General features: G+C 39.6%; 2 protein-coding genes across 2 annotated transcripts in view; one reads left to right on the forward strand and one right to left on the reverse strand.

Moving 5' to 3' along the window:
- The window catches only part of LOC128615330 (axin-2-like), a 308,706-nt gene that overhangs the window by 285,914 nt on the left and 4,843 nt on the right, over window positions 1-17,949 (reverse strand). The gene's annotated exons all lie outside the window — the stretch shown is intronic.
- Window positions 1-17,949, forward strand: part of prkcaa (protein kinase C, alpha, a) — a 193,874-nt gene that overhangs the window by 113,447 nt on the left and 62,478 nt on the right. Inside the window, exons 4-5 of the mRNA XM_053637310.1 lie at window positions 14,505-14,616; window positions 15,055-15,183. Coding sequence (XP_053493285.1) covers window positions 14,505-14,616; window positions 15,055-15,183 — 241 coding nt within the window. The remainder of the gene's footprint in view (window positions 1-14,504; window positions 14,617-15,054; window positions 15,184-17,949) is intronic.

The raw sequence follows: 17,949 nt of genomic DNA on the forward strand, positions 1-17,949 counted from the left end.
GGTAATGACGGAACACAAGGGAAACTGATCAATTGCTTCACAGTGAGGCTCTAACAAAAATGAGGCTTATATTGGTGCACAGTGATTAGTGTGTGAATGAGAACAGGTGCGTGTCATTAAAAGTAGGAGTCCAGGGCGGCCATGTTTGTAGGCCGCTGTGTATGATGGGAAATGGCGTTCAAGTTGCGGTTTCTCTCAAACTAGACTTTGTTTGAACAAAACATCTGTTTCAATTTTAACAAGATCATTTTCTTGGATGACTTACAGTCAAATGCAGACATTTGCATAGCTGTCGGACAAAATGAAGAAGATAAGAAAATGAAATCTGTATCAACGAATCATATCACAGTGTTTCATAAAATGTTCCTTCATTATGACACGTTGCATTCTTTCTGAATGTAATACACTGCCAATAATCTATATAAATCATTTCTATGACTTTTTAAAATTTGTATGTTTTCTTTTCTTATTCTGTCAGTCTCACATATTCTTCTTTAAATGTCTGTTATAACTCTAGATGTCTTAAACAGCCTTCTTCAAGTCAGATCTGGAGACTGAAAGGGGTCACAGCAAACTATTTTTGTTTTTGTTATTTCTTTTGTCTTGCTGCAGTATACACCCACATTTCAGTTTTGCCATTTTGTTGGTTTTTTTTTATTGTGTTATTTGTAGATAAATTATAAAATAAATGTACATTTTTCTTTTTTATTCATTTGTTCATTCAACTTTAGAATCCCTTTATCCTGGTCGGGGTTGATGAATCCAGAGCACTGATTTGTGAACACTAGGTGTGAGGCGGGAATACATACAACCTGAAAGGGATGCTAGTCCATCACAGGGCAGATACACATTAACACACTTATTCACACCTAGAGGTAATTTAGAATCGTCAATCCACACCTACCAGTATGTTTTAATTGTAAAAATAGGGGATGTAAAATTTTTGGTCTCAACTGTAAGTGAACAAAACCCCCATCACAAATGATTGACACAATTCAGAGCTGATTAACGCACATGCAGTGAGTACTACACATTGGTGTATGTAGAGTATTGTAAATATGTAAAGTATTGTAAATACACTCTAAAAGCTATGGAATGTCATTTGAACACATAAAAACATAAATGTGGCAATAATAAATAGTTAATAGTATCATAATATTGTTCCTTTAAAGTTCATGAAAAGTTTTTTTTTTCTTTTCACGTAGGAGACAGCAGCTTAATCTGAGACATCTCACAAAGCAAGCAGTAAGAAGACTGCTTGGTCAGCTTATCCTTCAAACCATGGGTGCATTTTCTTTACAGAAGAGCCCATTGAATTAACATTGGCATTATATTATTATTTCGACAAATCAAGATAGCAGATTACATCCCCAACGCACATTATGGTTCATGATTTCGAATCAGTAAATGAAAAGCCTCACCTCATAAAAATTTGGCAACCTTGGAGGTGTGAACCAAACACAGGATATTGGAATATTCTAAATGTAAAGTGCTTTCCTGCTACAAATGTTGCTGTAACTTTCAAATTATGTCACCAACTCTGAATATGGTCTAATTCTGGTAATTGAGCCAGGCTGAAGGAATAGCTACAGTATCTCACAAAAGTCAGTACACCCCTCACATTTTTGTAAATATTTGATGATATCTTTTCATGTGACGACACTGAAGAAATGACACTTTGCTACAATGTAAAGTAGTGAGTGTACAGCTTGTGTAACAGTGTAAATTTGCTGTCCCCTCAAAATAACTCAACACACAGCCATTAATGTCTAAACCGCTGGCAACAAAAGTGAGTACATTGAACTTGCATTAAGTACAAGTAAAAATGTCCAAATTGGGCCCAAAGTGTCAATATTTTGTGTGGCCACCATTATTTTCCAGCACTGCCTTAACCCTCTTGGGCATGGAGTTCACCAGAGCTTCACAGGTTGCCACTGGAGTCCTCTTCCACTCCTCCATGACGACATCACGGAGCTGGTGGATGTTAGAGACCTTGTGCTCCTCCACCTTCCGTTTGAGGATGCCCCACAGATGCTCAATAGGGTTTAGGTCTGGAGAAATGCTTGGCCAGTCCATCACCTTCACCCTCAGTTTCTTCAGCGAGGCAGTGGTCGTCTTGGAGGTGTGTTTGGGGCCGTTATCATGCTGGAATACTACCCTGGGGATCATGCTCTGCTTCAGTATGTCACAGTACATGTTGGCATTCATGGTTCCCTCAATGAACTGTAGCTCCCCAGTGCCGGCAGCACTCATGCAGCCCCAGACCATGACACTCCCACCACCATACTTGACTGTAGGAAAGACAAACTTGTCTTTGTACTCCTCACCTGGTTTCCGCCACACACGCTTGACACCATCTGAACCAAATAAGTTTATCTTGGTCTCATCAGACCACAGGACATGGTTCCAGTAATCCTTGTCCTTAGCCTGCTTGTCTTCAGCAAACTGTTTGCAGACTTTCTTGTGCATCATCTGTAGAAGAGGCTTCCTTCTGGGACGACAGCCATGCAGACCAATTTGATGCAGTGTGCGGCGTATGGTCTGAGCACTGACAGGCTGACTCCCCACCCCTTCAACCTCTGCAGCAATGCTGGCAGCACTCATACGTCTATTTCCCAAACACAACCTCTGGATTTGACGCTGAGCACGTGCACTCAACTTCTTTGGTCGACCATGGCGAGGCCTGTTCTGAGTGGAACCTGTCCTGTTAAACCGCTGTATGGTCTTGGCCACCGTGCTGCAGCTCAGTGTCAGGGTCTTGGCGATCTTCTTATAGCCCAGGCCATCTTTATGTAGAGCAACAATTCTTTTCAGATCCTCAGAGAGTTCTTTGCCATGAGGTGCCATGTTGAACTTCCAGTGACCAGTATGAGGGAGTGTGAAAGCGATGACACCAAATTTAACACACCTGCTCCCCATTCACACCTGAGACCTTGTAACATTAACAAGTCACATGACACCGGGGAGGGAAAATGGCTAATTGGACCCAATTTGGACATTTTCACTTAGGGGTGTACTCACTTTTGTTGCCAGCGGTTTAGACATTAATGGCTGTGTGTTGAGTTATTTTGAGGGGACAGCAAATTTACACTGTTACACAAGCTGTACACTCACTACTTTACATTGTAGCAAAGTGTCATTTCTTCAGTGTTGTCACATGAAAAGATATAATCAAATATTTACAAAAATGTGAGGGGTGTACTCACTTTTGTGAGATACTGTATATCTGGGATGAAATTCCTAATTGTTACAGAATGTATATGAGAACCTTTATAAGACCTTCTGTGTGCTTCCCTCTTTTAGGATGGACCATAAATCTGTCCCCCAGCCAAGTGTGGCTTTGTGTGGCTTGTGCAAATTCCAGTGTAGCAGGCAAAGGTTTTAACATTCAGATGTTTATGTAGTGGACGGGTGTCAGATGAACTGTGTCAGATTTGGATCAGCAGTGGAGCTCAGAGATATGATGTGTTTTTACAGCTGAGTCCTCTTACCGGTTGTGGTTCTCTGGTGTAGGGTTGGCATTGACATTCCATAGAAGGGTTGTGCATTATTGATTTTTCCATGCATGCCACTGTAAAAATTGTGGCAGATGATTTATTTGTCTAGAACCAGTAGCCTAAAGGAGACAAGCATTTCCATCAATTCAGGTTTAAAGACAAAATGAAGTGGGTGGAATAATATGTTCAGTTGTGTAGTCAGGAACTGCTTACCAGCAGTGGAAATGGTGAAAACTCAGCTGGATGGTGGATGTTTATTTGATTTCACAATAATGGGCAAAAAACAAACAACAAAAATCATTTTACAAATTGGTTGTCTAATTTCCAGTCCGTACAGGAGCTCAGGGAGTCTTTTTGTGATTGTTGAGGCATACAATGGCATACAATGGCAGTGTTGTAGGCCTACCAATCAGACCTGCTGAATGAGCTCAACAGCGGGGAGGGAATTGGGTCCGAGGCAGTGGCGGAGCTTTGCTGTGCCACAGATTTTTCTCTTCGGGCGACCAAGCAAACATGTAGAGTTTGCCAGGGCATCTACTAACGTGAAGGCGAGTGTGGTGGCACGGAGATAATATCCCTGCTAGACAGCACTCCCTGGGAGATTCCCGTTTGCAAGGATATGCTGTTTCTAGCCAGAAGGTTGATTTCTCACTCTCGGCCAGAACTGTGTAAACTGTGGGTCTGGCCCCTGCGTGGCACCAGCTCATAGATTCTGGTCTCTCAACCGAGGTTGTAGAGACCATGTTGAATGCTTGAGCACCGTCCATGAGAAAAGTGTATGCGCTCAAGTGGCGACTTTTTGTCTCGTGGTGTGAGGAATGTCAGTTAGACCCAGTAAACTGCGTAATGGCTGCAGTCCTGGAGTTCTTACAGGGATGTTTCTCATCAGGGTTAACTCCCTCTACAATTAGGGTCTACATGGCCTCCATCTATTGATGGAGCCTCTGTGGGGCAACACCGTCTAACATTGAAGTTTATGCATGGTGTCAGGTGGCTGAGGCCCATCTGCATCTGTATTCCAATGTCAAATTACAGAGTTCCTATGCAAAATGGAGACATCAGAGACTCATAGAGATGAGTTAGATTAAAAAATGTGGCAAATATAGAATCGCCTGTAGGGAGCATTCTGGATGGGCAGCTTGTGAACTTGTATACTCATGCAGCTTTTATTGTCATAGTAATACCATAATAAAACCATTACAGTAGTGTCTAGAAACTATAGTTCTACCATAATATGCAAGTTTTTTGTTTATTTTATTTCACGATTTCTTAGCTCAATTAGTCACACTTCACTTTCTTATATCATAGCATTCTACCACCTCATCTATGCTTATCGAATATTTATACAGTATATCTCTTTAAATTTATTTCAGAGGACAATATCAGGCCTGAATGAAAGCTGAAAGCTTTCTTTTGACTTTCTTTCTCACTGACACACACACCCTGCAATAGTCTGAACGTTTTTTTTATTTGTCATCTGTGGCTTCCTGTGCTAAAAGCTTCTGAAGTGCTTGGCGTCAATGTAATGGAGTGAGTGTCCTCTTGCCCTGCTCTGGAAAACAGCTCCTCGCTGTCCACACTGCATGTGTGTGTGTGTGTGTGTGTGTATACAGTGCTATGTAAATATGAGGTTCTTTCAACTACGTGGCCAAACAAAGGGAAACTTTAGCCTCTTGGCCACACCACAGGACAGGTTTACATTGCAAACTAGCCATGGTCACATGACTTTATTCACCGAAGAGAGAACAGTGGAACAAGCCTCCATGTGCTGTTGTATTTCCCAGATGTGTGTGCATGGAAAACATTCCGACCAAAATGGATTTTCAGTGGAGAGCTTCAAGTGTCAGTGTTAGAAGATAGGGGCATTATATTAGGGTACATACAGCATAATTCTTATTGATCTTTCGGTGGTGAAATGGCCTTGTCTGATTATAATTCATCTCAAATGGGTGGCTCACAAATGGATTTATTTATATATGTATTTATTTATTTGGTTACTTTAGCAGCACTTTTTGGTTATTTGGTTTCTTTAGTAACAATTTTGTCCCACAGTTCCTGTAGGAAAATTTGTTTATACTGTATACCAAATATTCTCGTTCTCCTGTGTGCTCATTGGCTGTTGAAGAGTTCATTTACAGATTAAATCGTTGTTTTAATGAAGTTTAAAACACTTCATTTATAAATGAGGTTTGTGAAAGAAACTCACAATCTCCTCTTTTGTTTTCTTCATTTTGCAAAGGAATGTAAATTTTAGATTATTTTAAATGATGTTATAATTAATATAATTTATTACTATACTATAATTAATATTAAATCTGCATATGAATTATTAACTATGTAAACATTTTTTTTTTATTTTTAGAAGTAACTGGGAATCTCTTTCAACCAAGCCCAATTTAAATGTAAAGTGTACGTGCTATTATGGTCTTTTCACTATCCTCAAACGCTGCACAAACATAGGAATTTAACAATAGGAAAAGACAAATTTCCCCATCCATCTACCTCTGCTAAACAAACTATGCCCCAGATGTACCCAAGATATGCAGGCAAGTGTGTGAGCAATGCCACTGACACAACTGCTACTTCTAAATGCATACACAAAATCATGAACTACAAAAAAAGCAAAAAAAAAAAAAAAGTATGGTTGGCTTTTGGCCCAAAACTTCTGGATTAAAATAAAATGATTCAAGCCAATGGATTGCCAAGCTAAAGGCAAGCTGAAGATGCAAGATAAACTTGTGTATAATGTGCAGCGACCTAGGTTTCAAAGTTGATAATACTTTGCAATACTTACTTTGAACTTTACTAGAAATACCGTAATTTTCGGACTATTGAGCGCACCTGAACATAAGCCGCACCCACTAACTTTAACAAGAAAAAAAATTTGTACATATATAGGCCGCACTTGTCTATAAGCCGCAGGTGTCCACGTTGTAACATGAGATATTTACACAGAAAGATGTTACACAGAAAGCTCTTTTTAAACTTTTAATTAAATACGTACCGTAAATGCTTTTTTCCGAACAGTGCCTGTAACACGGCTGGTTAAAAAAATAAAAAATACAGTTGCCTACCAGGAAAAGTCATTGATCGCCATCTTCATCTTCCTCCTGCGCACTAAAACCACTAAAGTCGTCTTCTTCAGTGTCGGAATTGAACAGCCTCAGAATTACCGTTATTTCGTCGCACACTTCCTCAGTCTCTCTTTCGTTGTCGCTCTCGATGTCACTTACGTCTCGAGGCAAATTCGCCCTTGACCTTGTGCTGTCCTCTTCATCACGCAGCAGTCCAGCCTTTCGAAACCCGCTGGTGATAGTAGATTTTTTGACACTGCTCCACGCTGTTAGGATCCACTGGCAGACTTGAGCAAAAGTTGCTCTTCGCATGCTATTTCCTTCTTCGACAGCCAGATCGATCGCCTTTAACTTGAAAGCTGCATCATATGCATTTCTTCGTGTGTTTTCCATGATGAGGGGGTGTGCATGAAGCGCAAAATGACTGATCTGAAGAATTTAGTGTGAGTGCGTTTGATTTAATTCGAACAGTTTCATTGGTCCACTGTGACCTGTTTGGTAATTTCATCGGTCTGATGTGACGAGGCTAAATGTTTTGGCGGCATGAAGCTCGTTAGCCCGTAAAAATCCATAAATTGGCCGCATCATTGTTTAAGCCGCAGTGTTCAAAGCGTGTGAAAAAAGTAGCGGCTTATAGTCCGGAAATTACGGTATGCTCCTGCCTACTGGATATACAGTAGTTTGTAACACTCTTCATATAACTACATGAATGTTTAGTTTACTGAGGGCATTTTACACGTTCCATTTTCTCAGTCCACACTACAACATGCAAAGATTGTTTTCAGATTTATCCACTCGGGAAAGCGTTTTCGAAAAGCTCCGTTTTCGCAGGACAAAAACGCTGCCTCAGTGTGGACGGAAGGCCAAAAGTAGCTGAGAAAACCCATTAGGAAAACTGACTTCCGGTCCGGAATACTGTTCTGTTTGTGTTTGGCTGCTCCTGTCAGTCATTTAATAGAAACTCTACAGACCACTTAAGATACTGGGGGCGGAACTTTGTGAACATAGGTGGGAATGGGGGCGTGAGCTCAAGGCGTAAAAAAAAATATGTCAAACCCACATAAACGTTAGCGATGTAATCTTGAAAAAAAAAAAAAAGAAAGACTATCTTACCTAATGCACCTTTAAAGAAAAGAAAGAAAAGCATCACTCTTGATCAGCGCTCCTGTACTGTGTCAGTTGTCCACCATTAAGACAGTCTCTGCTTTCAATTCCTCAACCACACACACACACACACACACACAAATGGGACTTTGTCACTTTGTGAGTCCCAGTCCTGCCTCCTGACTCTCTCTCTCTGTGTGTGTGTGTGTGTGTGTGTGTGTGTTTTCTGGTGTACTGAAAGCAGAGGCTGTCTCTGTGTCTCTGTGTCTTGAAGGCAGTAAAAATGGCAAAGTGCTAATTAGGGCCTGTCTTCCTTAGGAAAGTGATGACTCACTGTCTCGCAAAGGAGCAGCCTTTTTTCCCCTCAACATTGTGTTTTCCTCGTGAACTGATATCGCGGTGTGTGTGTGAGTGTGAGTTTGTGTTTGACTGAAAAAGCTATCACACACAGCTAAAAATGTGTTGTGATAAACATGAGCAGAAAATCTGTTTCTCTGTTACCTGCATGGTGTAGCAGTCACTGGCAGCCCCGTCAGAAGAGCCCATAAAATATAAATGACTCTCGTACATAATTGATGTCCTTATTAGGAAAGGAAGCCTGGGGGGGAGGCTGGAGCACTCGGGTGAGATGCTGTGTCTGGCACAGGCGCTGAATTTCTACCCTGATATGACACGATTTGGGAAAAATGACGTTGTCGAACACGGTGTAGAACAATTTGTTATTGGACAGCGATATCACTGTGAGGTGAAGCAACAAGTTTACACATAAACAGCAACACGAATGCAGTATCACTCCAACTTTTTTTTTTTCCCCTTTTTTTTTTTTTCTTATTTCTGATTTACTGATTGAAAGCAGCCTTTTACTGTAGCTCATTTTGCAGCTGGTTTATTTGCACAATGTTTCAACTTTATAGAGGCTACCCATTAAAATTATATAAACATGTCATAGTCAATGTTCTGGTTTATAATTCTGGCATACACTGAATTTAATTGCTATTAAATACCGAAGGGGTCAGAACACACACACACACACACACACACACACACACACACACACACACACACAGACGAATATCACTTCTGTTGATATTTCTGTTAAATAAATGATTGAAAAAGCAAATTTTCCTTTTTCCGTTTTTTCTTTTTTTTTTCTTTCAAGTGTATCAAGTGTATCAACTTCATTAACTTCATTTCAAAGAGGATTAAATGTTTGCTTGTCCAAATATGTCAAAAAGTCAACAGTTTCCATGGGGTGTACTTACTTTTTCACGTGGGAAATGAGTGCGTTTCACATTATTCGTGGGAACTCATAGCTAGTAAAGAAAAAATATATAATTAGGCCTGTCACAATAATTACATTATCGACTTATCATACGATTAATATAGACATGACCTCGATCATTGTTGCTGACTGCCATATCACCCAGTGTGTTTACATGTGTGTTTGTTTACATAAGAATGAAAGTCACACACATTTTAGCCGTCTGCGCTGCTCCTGTCCTCTCATCTCCTCTAGGGCTGTCACATTCAAATTCGATTATTCGTCAAATTTAAGATAAAAACGCACATTTGAATGCACTAGCACCGATTCGAATGAAAACATAACGCAGGATATGAACAATGCCCTAACAATGTTTTTTGAAGAAGAAAAATCTAGAAAGAATAGTTCCAGTGTTTCAAATGATCCAGTCCTAGTCAAAAACGTCGGGGATTGAGCCGCTGAAGCTGAACGGTGAACAGACGCCGGTAGACTGAAGCTCTATACTAGCGTGTTAATTAACTCACCCAAACACATCCTATACACACACGAGCTTAATCAGACACATACACAACATAAACCTAATATTACAACTTGCTTCTGGACAAAATAACGCGAATTAAGGCGCTAGGTAGAACAGTAAGCCACGTTGTGAATACACTCTTTCCATAACAACGCACTAAAACAAGGACAATCAATAACTAAAGCATAAAGAATTTACAGTCTTGTATTACAGTCCATGTTATTTATTCTTGTGGTTGTGTGGTTGTGTTTTATTTATGTTTTATTTATTTAGGATATTAATTTTTTTTTTTATTCCAACTCCAATGCCTGAATATCCTTAGGAATTAAAAGCTCATTGCTCACTGAAAAGGGTGTACTTGCATTATTATGTTATTATCCTATCGTTATATCAGTGGCATAAAATAGTCTTAAAATGACAATAATATCGTTTATTGCGATTCTTTCTGGGACGATATATCGTCCAACAAAAGTAGTTATCCTGACAGGCCTACATATAATGGCAGGGGTTTTCTTTGAGGAGGCACTTATTTGCAATTCATGGAAGGAGTCTCCAGTGTCAGTGTTTTGTAAGTGTGAGGCAAAGCGTTTCCCACAAGCAGCATATATTTGTCTTCACGAGAGAGGACAAATGAGAAGCTGGTGAGTGAAGGACTATTTATACCTGCTATAACATACATGTTAACAGGAACTACTGTACCTTGACTTGCTGATGTTCCCCAGCATTAAATGTAATTCTTTATTAACGAATTAAACATTGTAACCATTGGCAAATTACTGTGTTATAAGAGGAAGTAAAGACTTTGTGATATATTGTGACTGTAAAATAATCAACTCACCACGTCATCCTAACTCATCATCGATTATTTTTCCTATAACTGCATGCCCTGTTCTGTTTTATTTAGTTAAAAAAAAAAAAAAAGGAAATTGTGCACACCCTTTCAGAATGACATCATGCTCAAAAGTTATTTAGCGTTAAAAAAACGGGCATCTGAAGGAAAAATCCATCCAGTCATCTGCTTATTGTGTTTAGCAAGTGTACGTACTGTAGATCGGCATGTCTCTGTGCTTCAGGGTTTCATACTATGGGGATAAGCTGTAGGAAATAAGCACCTTTGTGTGTTTTTATCCTCTGCCATTGTATAGGGTTTAACAGGCGCACTCTATTTTCATCATCACAGAAATTCATTTCATCGCACATAAAAGACCTGGAGAAATCATTTTTGTGGAAATAATTGCTGTCAGGTTATTTGTACAGTGTCTTAGCTTTGTGAGTGTAATCCTGCTAGCACAGCAATTAACCTTTAAATGGATATACAATCCATAATTAATGTTGCTGTACGAGTAGCTTGTGTGTGTGTGTGTGTGTGTGTGTGTGTGTGTGTGTGTGTGTGCTGACATTTTGTGAATTAAAGATATCGGTTATGATCTATAATTGGTTCGTTAAAAATGCTGTCATTAAATCGTTCATTGGTATTTAGATCGTTTTAGTTATTCAGTTTAGATTTTTTTTCATTGAAAGTAGAGACTTAGTAATATCAACAGCAACAACCACAACAACAACAATACTACTACTAGTAATACAGTGGTTAGCACGTTTCACGTTTCCCTCACACCTCCAGCGTTAGGGGTTCAAATCCCGTATCTCTCTCTGGTTTCATCCCCCAGTCCAAAGACATGTGGTGTGTGAGTGTGTGTGTGATTGTGCCCAGCGGTGGGTTGGTACCTCTTCCAGGGTGTCCCCCGCTTTGTGCTCCGAGTTCCCTGGGATATGCTCCAGGCTCCCTGCAACCCTGTGTAGTATAAGTGGTACAAAACATGGATGGATAACATAACAACAACAACAACAACAACAACAATAATAAGAAGAATAAATTGTTAAAATTGTGACCTCACAAAATATCCTCAACTTCAACTTAAATTGATATGCAAATTACGGAATGATAATGTAGTAAAGAAAAAGGTCTTTGCTTCTGTCAGAGGACTTCAAAATCCATTTGAACAATACATATGTATGTGTCTTTTTCCAAGACCCACCTTTTAAAAATGTGCAAAAATCTGAAGCGTGGTGAATTTTCCTTGTTATTTCACCACCAACAAACGAAGGCATTTAACATAAATTCTGCTCAAGGGAAGAACAGACACTTACACAGTGTGCTCAGCACTGTCTTGTCTTTTTGTACTGTGTTATTAGTGTTAAACAGCAGCTGATAAGCTAAGACAGAACCAATGATAGCTTCTTGGGATAGCAGCTGTGGTTCAGGTGGTAGAGCGGGTTGTTCACTAATCACAGGGTTGGCGGTTTGATTCTTGGCCCACCTGCTGAAGTGTCCTTGGGCAAGACTCTGAACCCCAAGTTGCTCCTGATGGCAGGCTAGCGCCTTGTATGGCAGCACACCATTGGGGTGAGTATGAGGGTGAATAAGAAACAGTGTAAAGCGCTTTGTAGAACTGCATTGACCAGTTGTTTCAAAAAGTAGTCACTTTTTTTCAACGGAACATGTCCTCGTCTCAAGGTTTCTGAGGAAATTCTACAACACTCTTCAGCTTAAAAGACAGATATGTATCGTGATTAATATGACGAATTAATCCCCAGATAATGAATAGCTTTTTTAAAAAAAAAAGATTTTTTTAAAAAGGTTTGATTTAGTTCACAGCTACATTTTGATTTTATTACTTACTATATTGTTTGTTGCTAAAACGTTCAGTGCAAAATTATCTTCACAACTCTAACATCTTGATCTCCTTCCAATTTTACTAAAGCGCAAAATATCGTTTGTGGTATAGCCTTGATTTTTATAAAAATCACATAAAAACAGCTAGATGGATTCACAGTTAGTGATATACGTACACCACTAACTTAACAATAGCAGGACTTCAGTAGTTTGCTCAGCTTTATACCACAACAAGGGGTGGTTGTGGCTCAGGTGGTAGAGCGGGTTGTCCACTAATCGTAGGGTTGGTTCGTAATTCGTAATTCGATTCCCGGCCCACATGACTCCACATGTAAGTGTCCTTGGGCAAGACACTGAACCCCAAATTGCTCCCGATGGCAAGTTAGCGCCTTGCATGGCAGCTCTGCTACCATTGGTGTGTGAGTGGGTGAATGAGACACAGTGTAAAGCGCTTTGGATAAAAGCGCTATCTAAGTGCGCCATTTACCATTTACAACACTACTGAATTCTCAATTCTGATTGGTCAGAAGGTGTTGATTAGTTCTCTATAAAAGCATCTCTGATAATAGTGTATATTAATGCGCTTGTTATAATACATCATGGTTTCCATACTAACAGCCAACACAGGGACTTGTACAACTTCAAAGACATGAGGAAATGTAAATGTTTGTATTTTTGGAAGGAGCCTGCAGTGTGAGTGCTTTGTAAAACTGCAGCTTTACGTTTTCAAACATAGGAAACGTTTTTTTCTTATTACCTTCAAGAGAGAGAACACAAAAGAGAGGCTGGTGAAGGAGCGAATGCTGTATATAGCTGCTATATCATAAGTGATGACATGAACAAACTTGCTTCACGTTCATTTCAGATTTTTATACTTTGTACCAAATTGTGATGTACTACTTTGTTACTGTTGGGCTGCAATTCCGCTAATGCCTGCTTTTCATTTAGACACTTTAATTAGAGTGAAAACCCTTCTGCCATCTTCTCTTGATTGTGTCAGGATGAAGCTACTGTACTGTTACGCACTGTTAAGGATCGAAGGAAGTGAACGGGCTAAATTACACCACTTTAGATTTCAGACTGGATTAAGGAGTAGAATTGATGAACTTATGAACTACTCTCCTCCACTGCCAAATGTTTCTCCATATACAAGACGATTAAAAATACCTATGCTATCTATACTAGTGGAATAAAAGGGGGTCATGGTGGCTCACTGTTTAGCATGTTTGCCTCGCACCTCCGACGTTGGGGGTTCAAATCCCGTCTCCTGCCCCGTGTGCACAGAGCTTGCATGTTCCCTCCCTGTGCTTCAGGGTTTTCCTCTGGTTACTCCAGTTTCCTCCCCCAGTCCAAACACATGAGATGTAGGCTGATTGGCATTTATAAATTATTCGTAGTGTGTACAATTGTGCCCTGCGATGGACTGGGGAAGGCTTCGGGCTCCCCAGTGACTCTGGATAAATGGTACAGATAATGGATGAATGGATAGTGGACTAGATTCAGTAAGGTGGTGTGTAGTTTTATTTTGACACACACCCTATAAAAGGCAATCTTTGATCCAGTCTGGTGCCATTTTCCCAAAACTCACAGTACATCTTCAAAAATGGACATCGTGCCATCAAGACAGTGGTATAGTTATTTACATCTGTAATGGTTAGTCATTTAAATGACAAATCTGTCATTTAATATACTATAATTCCACCCACCCCACCATCTTCATTCCCATCCACTACCTAACTCTCCCAACTGCATCGTTTTGAGCTCCTGCATCAGAGGACAACGTAACACACTCAGAAGAAAGCCTTATCTGCCGCCTTCCACATACATGAGCTCGTAGATGCCCGTGATTGGCTAGTGGGCCTGTGATTGACAGGAGAGAGATAGAGAGTGAGTAATTGCATTCCCTTTCACCCAGAGATGTTTTAATTCCTATAACGGCACCACAAGATACGGTATATGATTGTGTCATCGTCGATACGGGGGAATTTTCGGTAAGGTAACGTTCATTTGGTATTTTTAGAAGGAGTCTACAGTGTCAGTGCTCTGTAACAGTCAGTATGCTTTCCAACATGAAAAAGCCTTCAGGGCAGAGGGCTTTCCGGGTTCTCGGTAACATGTTGTTGTTGTTGTTGTTTTGTCCTATTAACTTCAAGAGAGAGAAACGAGGGATTACAGGGACGAACTTGTTCTGTGGATATTCCTTAACATTAAGTGCAACTAGAAATTGATTTTTTTTTAAAAACAGTATGATTTTCTTTTTGTAATAAATTGTAAATTGTTCGTGTTTGCTGTGGTATAAGAGCAATAAAACACTCCATTATGTACTGTTATTGGAAAATAAGCACGTACTTAAATCACATCTCTATCTCTACAGGATCCAAGAAGCAAGCACAAATTTAAGATCCACACGTATGGCAGCCCGACATTTTGTGATCACTGTGGCTCGCTGCTGTACGGCCTCATCCACCAGGGCATGAAATGTGATAGTGAGTACACTTACAGTACGACGATATATTTCTGCTCTGATTTCACATCCATTTATTCGCTCTCAAAAATGAACTCCAATGGGAAACCTAATCTAAGGCAATCCAAACTGTTTATACCACACGGATGTATTTGTGTGTGATATCACTTGAGGCTAAGTGATAATTGAACTAACTTGATTTGCAGATGTCCCACAGCATTAAATGTAACTATTACCAGATAAACGGTATAACATGCCAGTCTTATTTTTTTAATTAGTGTTAGGAAATTGCAGTGGTATTACACAGTGCTGTTGTTTATTTTACTATACCCGCATGTCCAATTGTGTTTTATTTTTTTTAACATTTTAGCAACAAAAGCGATTATTTTATATATGTAATATAGCGACAGAGTAAAATATTTCAAATGTAAAAAGAAAATCCATGTGTGTGTGTGTGCAGCATGCGATATGAACGTCCATAAGCAGTGTGTGCTCAATGTGCCAAGCCTGTGTGGGATGGACCACACGGAACGGCGGGGGCGAATCTTTCTGAAGATCGATGTGAAAGGAGACGAGCTGCATGTTACAGGTGAGAGCTGACAAAAAAAAAAAAAAAAAAAACTGCATCATGGATTGTTTCATGATTGATTCATGCATCAATGTTTCACAACATTGAATGTAACTGGAAATGGGTTTTTAAAAAATTATAAATAAATGGGACGTTGTTCTTTAATAGATTTAAAAAAAAAAATTGTAGGCACGTCCTCATGATAAGGCCACTGTTTAAAAAATAAAGATACAGGATTTTAAGAATAATGTTGTCTTTTTTAAAAAATTTTTTTTGTAGAATAAAGTCCTAATATTTTGAGAATAAAATCTTAATATTATAAGGAGAAAAAAGCCATAAAATATGATATTATGAGAAAAAACGTGCGATATTTTGAGAATTTAGTAAAACTATCACAAGGAAGAAAAAAATGTTGCAGCATTTCAAGGGTAAAGAAATAGCACTTAATAATAAGGAAATAATAAGGAAAAAGTCATAATATATAAGATTATGAGAATAATCATATTCCACAATATTTCCACAATAAAGTCATAATATTTCTAGAGAAAATACACATTGCATCTTTTTGTCTCAAAATATTATATATTACGATATTTTATCGATATATATTATGATATATTATCTTTATTCTCGAAATCTTGTGTTTTCATTTTTTTTTTAAACAGTGGCTCTGAAACGCTGTCGTACTACCTGGCTATATTGTGTAAAAACTACGAGACTCTAATAACAGAAGCCCGTCCTTGTAAAATGGTTGTGGTCCCCCAGACGCACACAGACACAACAAACCGCTGAAGCAAAGAAAAACAAATAGAAGCAAATGAAGTTAAACACAAATGAGATCCACCAGTTTTATTAGCTTAAAGCCTTCGGGAGATTTGGGGGATAAAAAAAATCCCCCGAAGTGGAGTGTGTGTGTTTGAACAAGAGACGAACCCTCTAGTCACTCTGATTAAAGGAGAATTGATCTGTTTGACGTCGATACACAGCACCTACTCTCTGACCTGTAGGGACTCCTCATTAGACACTTATATGAGTCGGAGAGAGTTGAGAAGAGCCATTCACATTACACATACGGTGGTGCTTGAAAGTTTGTGAACCCTGCCTAATATTGTGTAGGTCCCACAGATCCTTTAAGTCCTGTGTGTTGCGAGGTGGGGCCTCCATGGACTTGTTTGTCCAGCACATCCCACAGATGCTCGGATTGAGATCTGAGGAATTTGGAGGCCAAGTCAAGACCTTGAACTCTTGGTCATGTTCCTCAAACCGTTCCTGAACATTTTTTTGCAGTGTAGAAGGGTGCATTATGCTGCTGAAAGAGGCCACTGCTGTTACATGGACATTTACATTTATTAATTTAGCATGAGGAATGAGGAAATACAGGCAAAATTAGGGAATACTATTACCATGAAGGGGTGTACTTGGTCTGCAACAATGTTTAGGAAGGTGTTACATGTCAAAGTAATATCCACATGAATGCCAGGACAGAAGGTTTCCCAGCAGAACATCGACCAGAGCATGATGTAAAAGAAAACGTGATTCATCAGACCATTCACTCTAACTTCGATGTGATTCATTCACTCTGACCGGTCTGTGGCTACGCAGGCCCGTACACGGCAAGCTGTGATGTGTGTTCTGACACCTTTACATCGTAGCCAACATTAGCCTTTTCAGCAATTTATGCTACAATAGCTCTTCTGTGGGATCGGCCCAGACGGACTAGCTTTCACTCCACACACACATCAATGAGCCTTGGGTACACATGACCCTGTTGCCTTTCCTTGGACCACCTTTGGTATGTACTAACCACTGCATACCTGGAACACCCCACAAGACCGGCTGTTTTGGAGATGCTCTGACCCAGTCGTCTAACCATCACAATTTGGGCCTTGTCACAGTCGCTCAGATCCTTACGCTTGCCCATTTTTCCTGCCTCCAACACATCACCTTCGAGAACTGACTGTCCACTTACTGCCTAATATATCCCACCCCCTGACAGGTGCCACGGTTATTGTTATTCACGTCACCTGTCAGTGGTTTTAATGTTATGGCTGATTGCTGTAAGCTTTGGTCATTCTTTCAGAGAACACATTCTCGATTCTGATTGGTCAGAATGTGTGGAATAATTTTATATAACCACACAGCTCAGACAGTAGTTCCAGCTGCAACATAAGATTTATATTAATTCCCTTGTTTTAATCCATTATTGTTTCTATAGTAACGGCTTATACAATGTGTTGTTGTTAAACAACGAAAATGTATAATCGTTGACGCGGTGAAGTTTTTTGTTAGGGGAGTTATTACGCTTATGTAACTTTTCTGAAAGGAGTCGCGGGTCTCAGCGCTTTATAACTATGACAGTGCTTTGTCGATTCGTCTAAAGTTTTCAGGACAGACGAGTTTGTTAACTTACGCTTATTAACTTGCCGATGAGGGAGCAACTGTTTGTAGTGTAAGCGATAACAGGAACTAACTTGCCACGTGAACATTAAATGTAAATAGAAAGAGTTAAAAAGCACAGGGTGTCATTCATGGGTGAATAAAGCCCTCCACCCTGAAGACTTTACTGGTTTACCTCCTGTTGACACAGCTGATTCCTTCCAAAAATACTAAATCAACATCTCACAGAAAGTTGATCAACCATATCAATGATTATGTTTTTATTTATGTAATTTTTTTTTTTAAACACACACACACACACACACACACATATATATATATATATATATAGAGAGAGAGAGAGAGAGAGAGAGAGAGAGAGAGAGAGAGTCATACCAACCTAGTCTCACA

This window comes from Ictalurus furcatus, chromosome 12 (genome assembly GCF_023375685.1).
Source record: "Ictalurus furcatus strain D&B chromosome 12, Billie_1.0, whole genome shotgun sequence".
Classification (NCBI taxonomy): domain Eukaryota; kingdom Metazoa; phylum Chordata; class Actinopteri; order Siluriformes; family Ictaluridae; genus Ictalurus; species Ictalurus furcatus.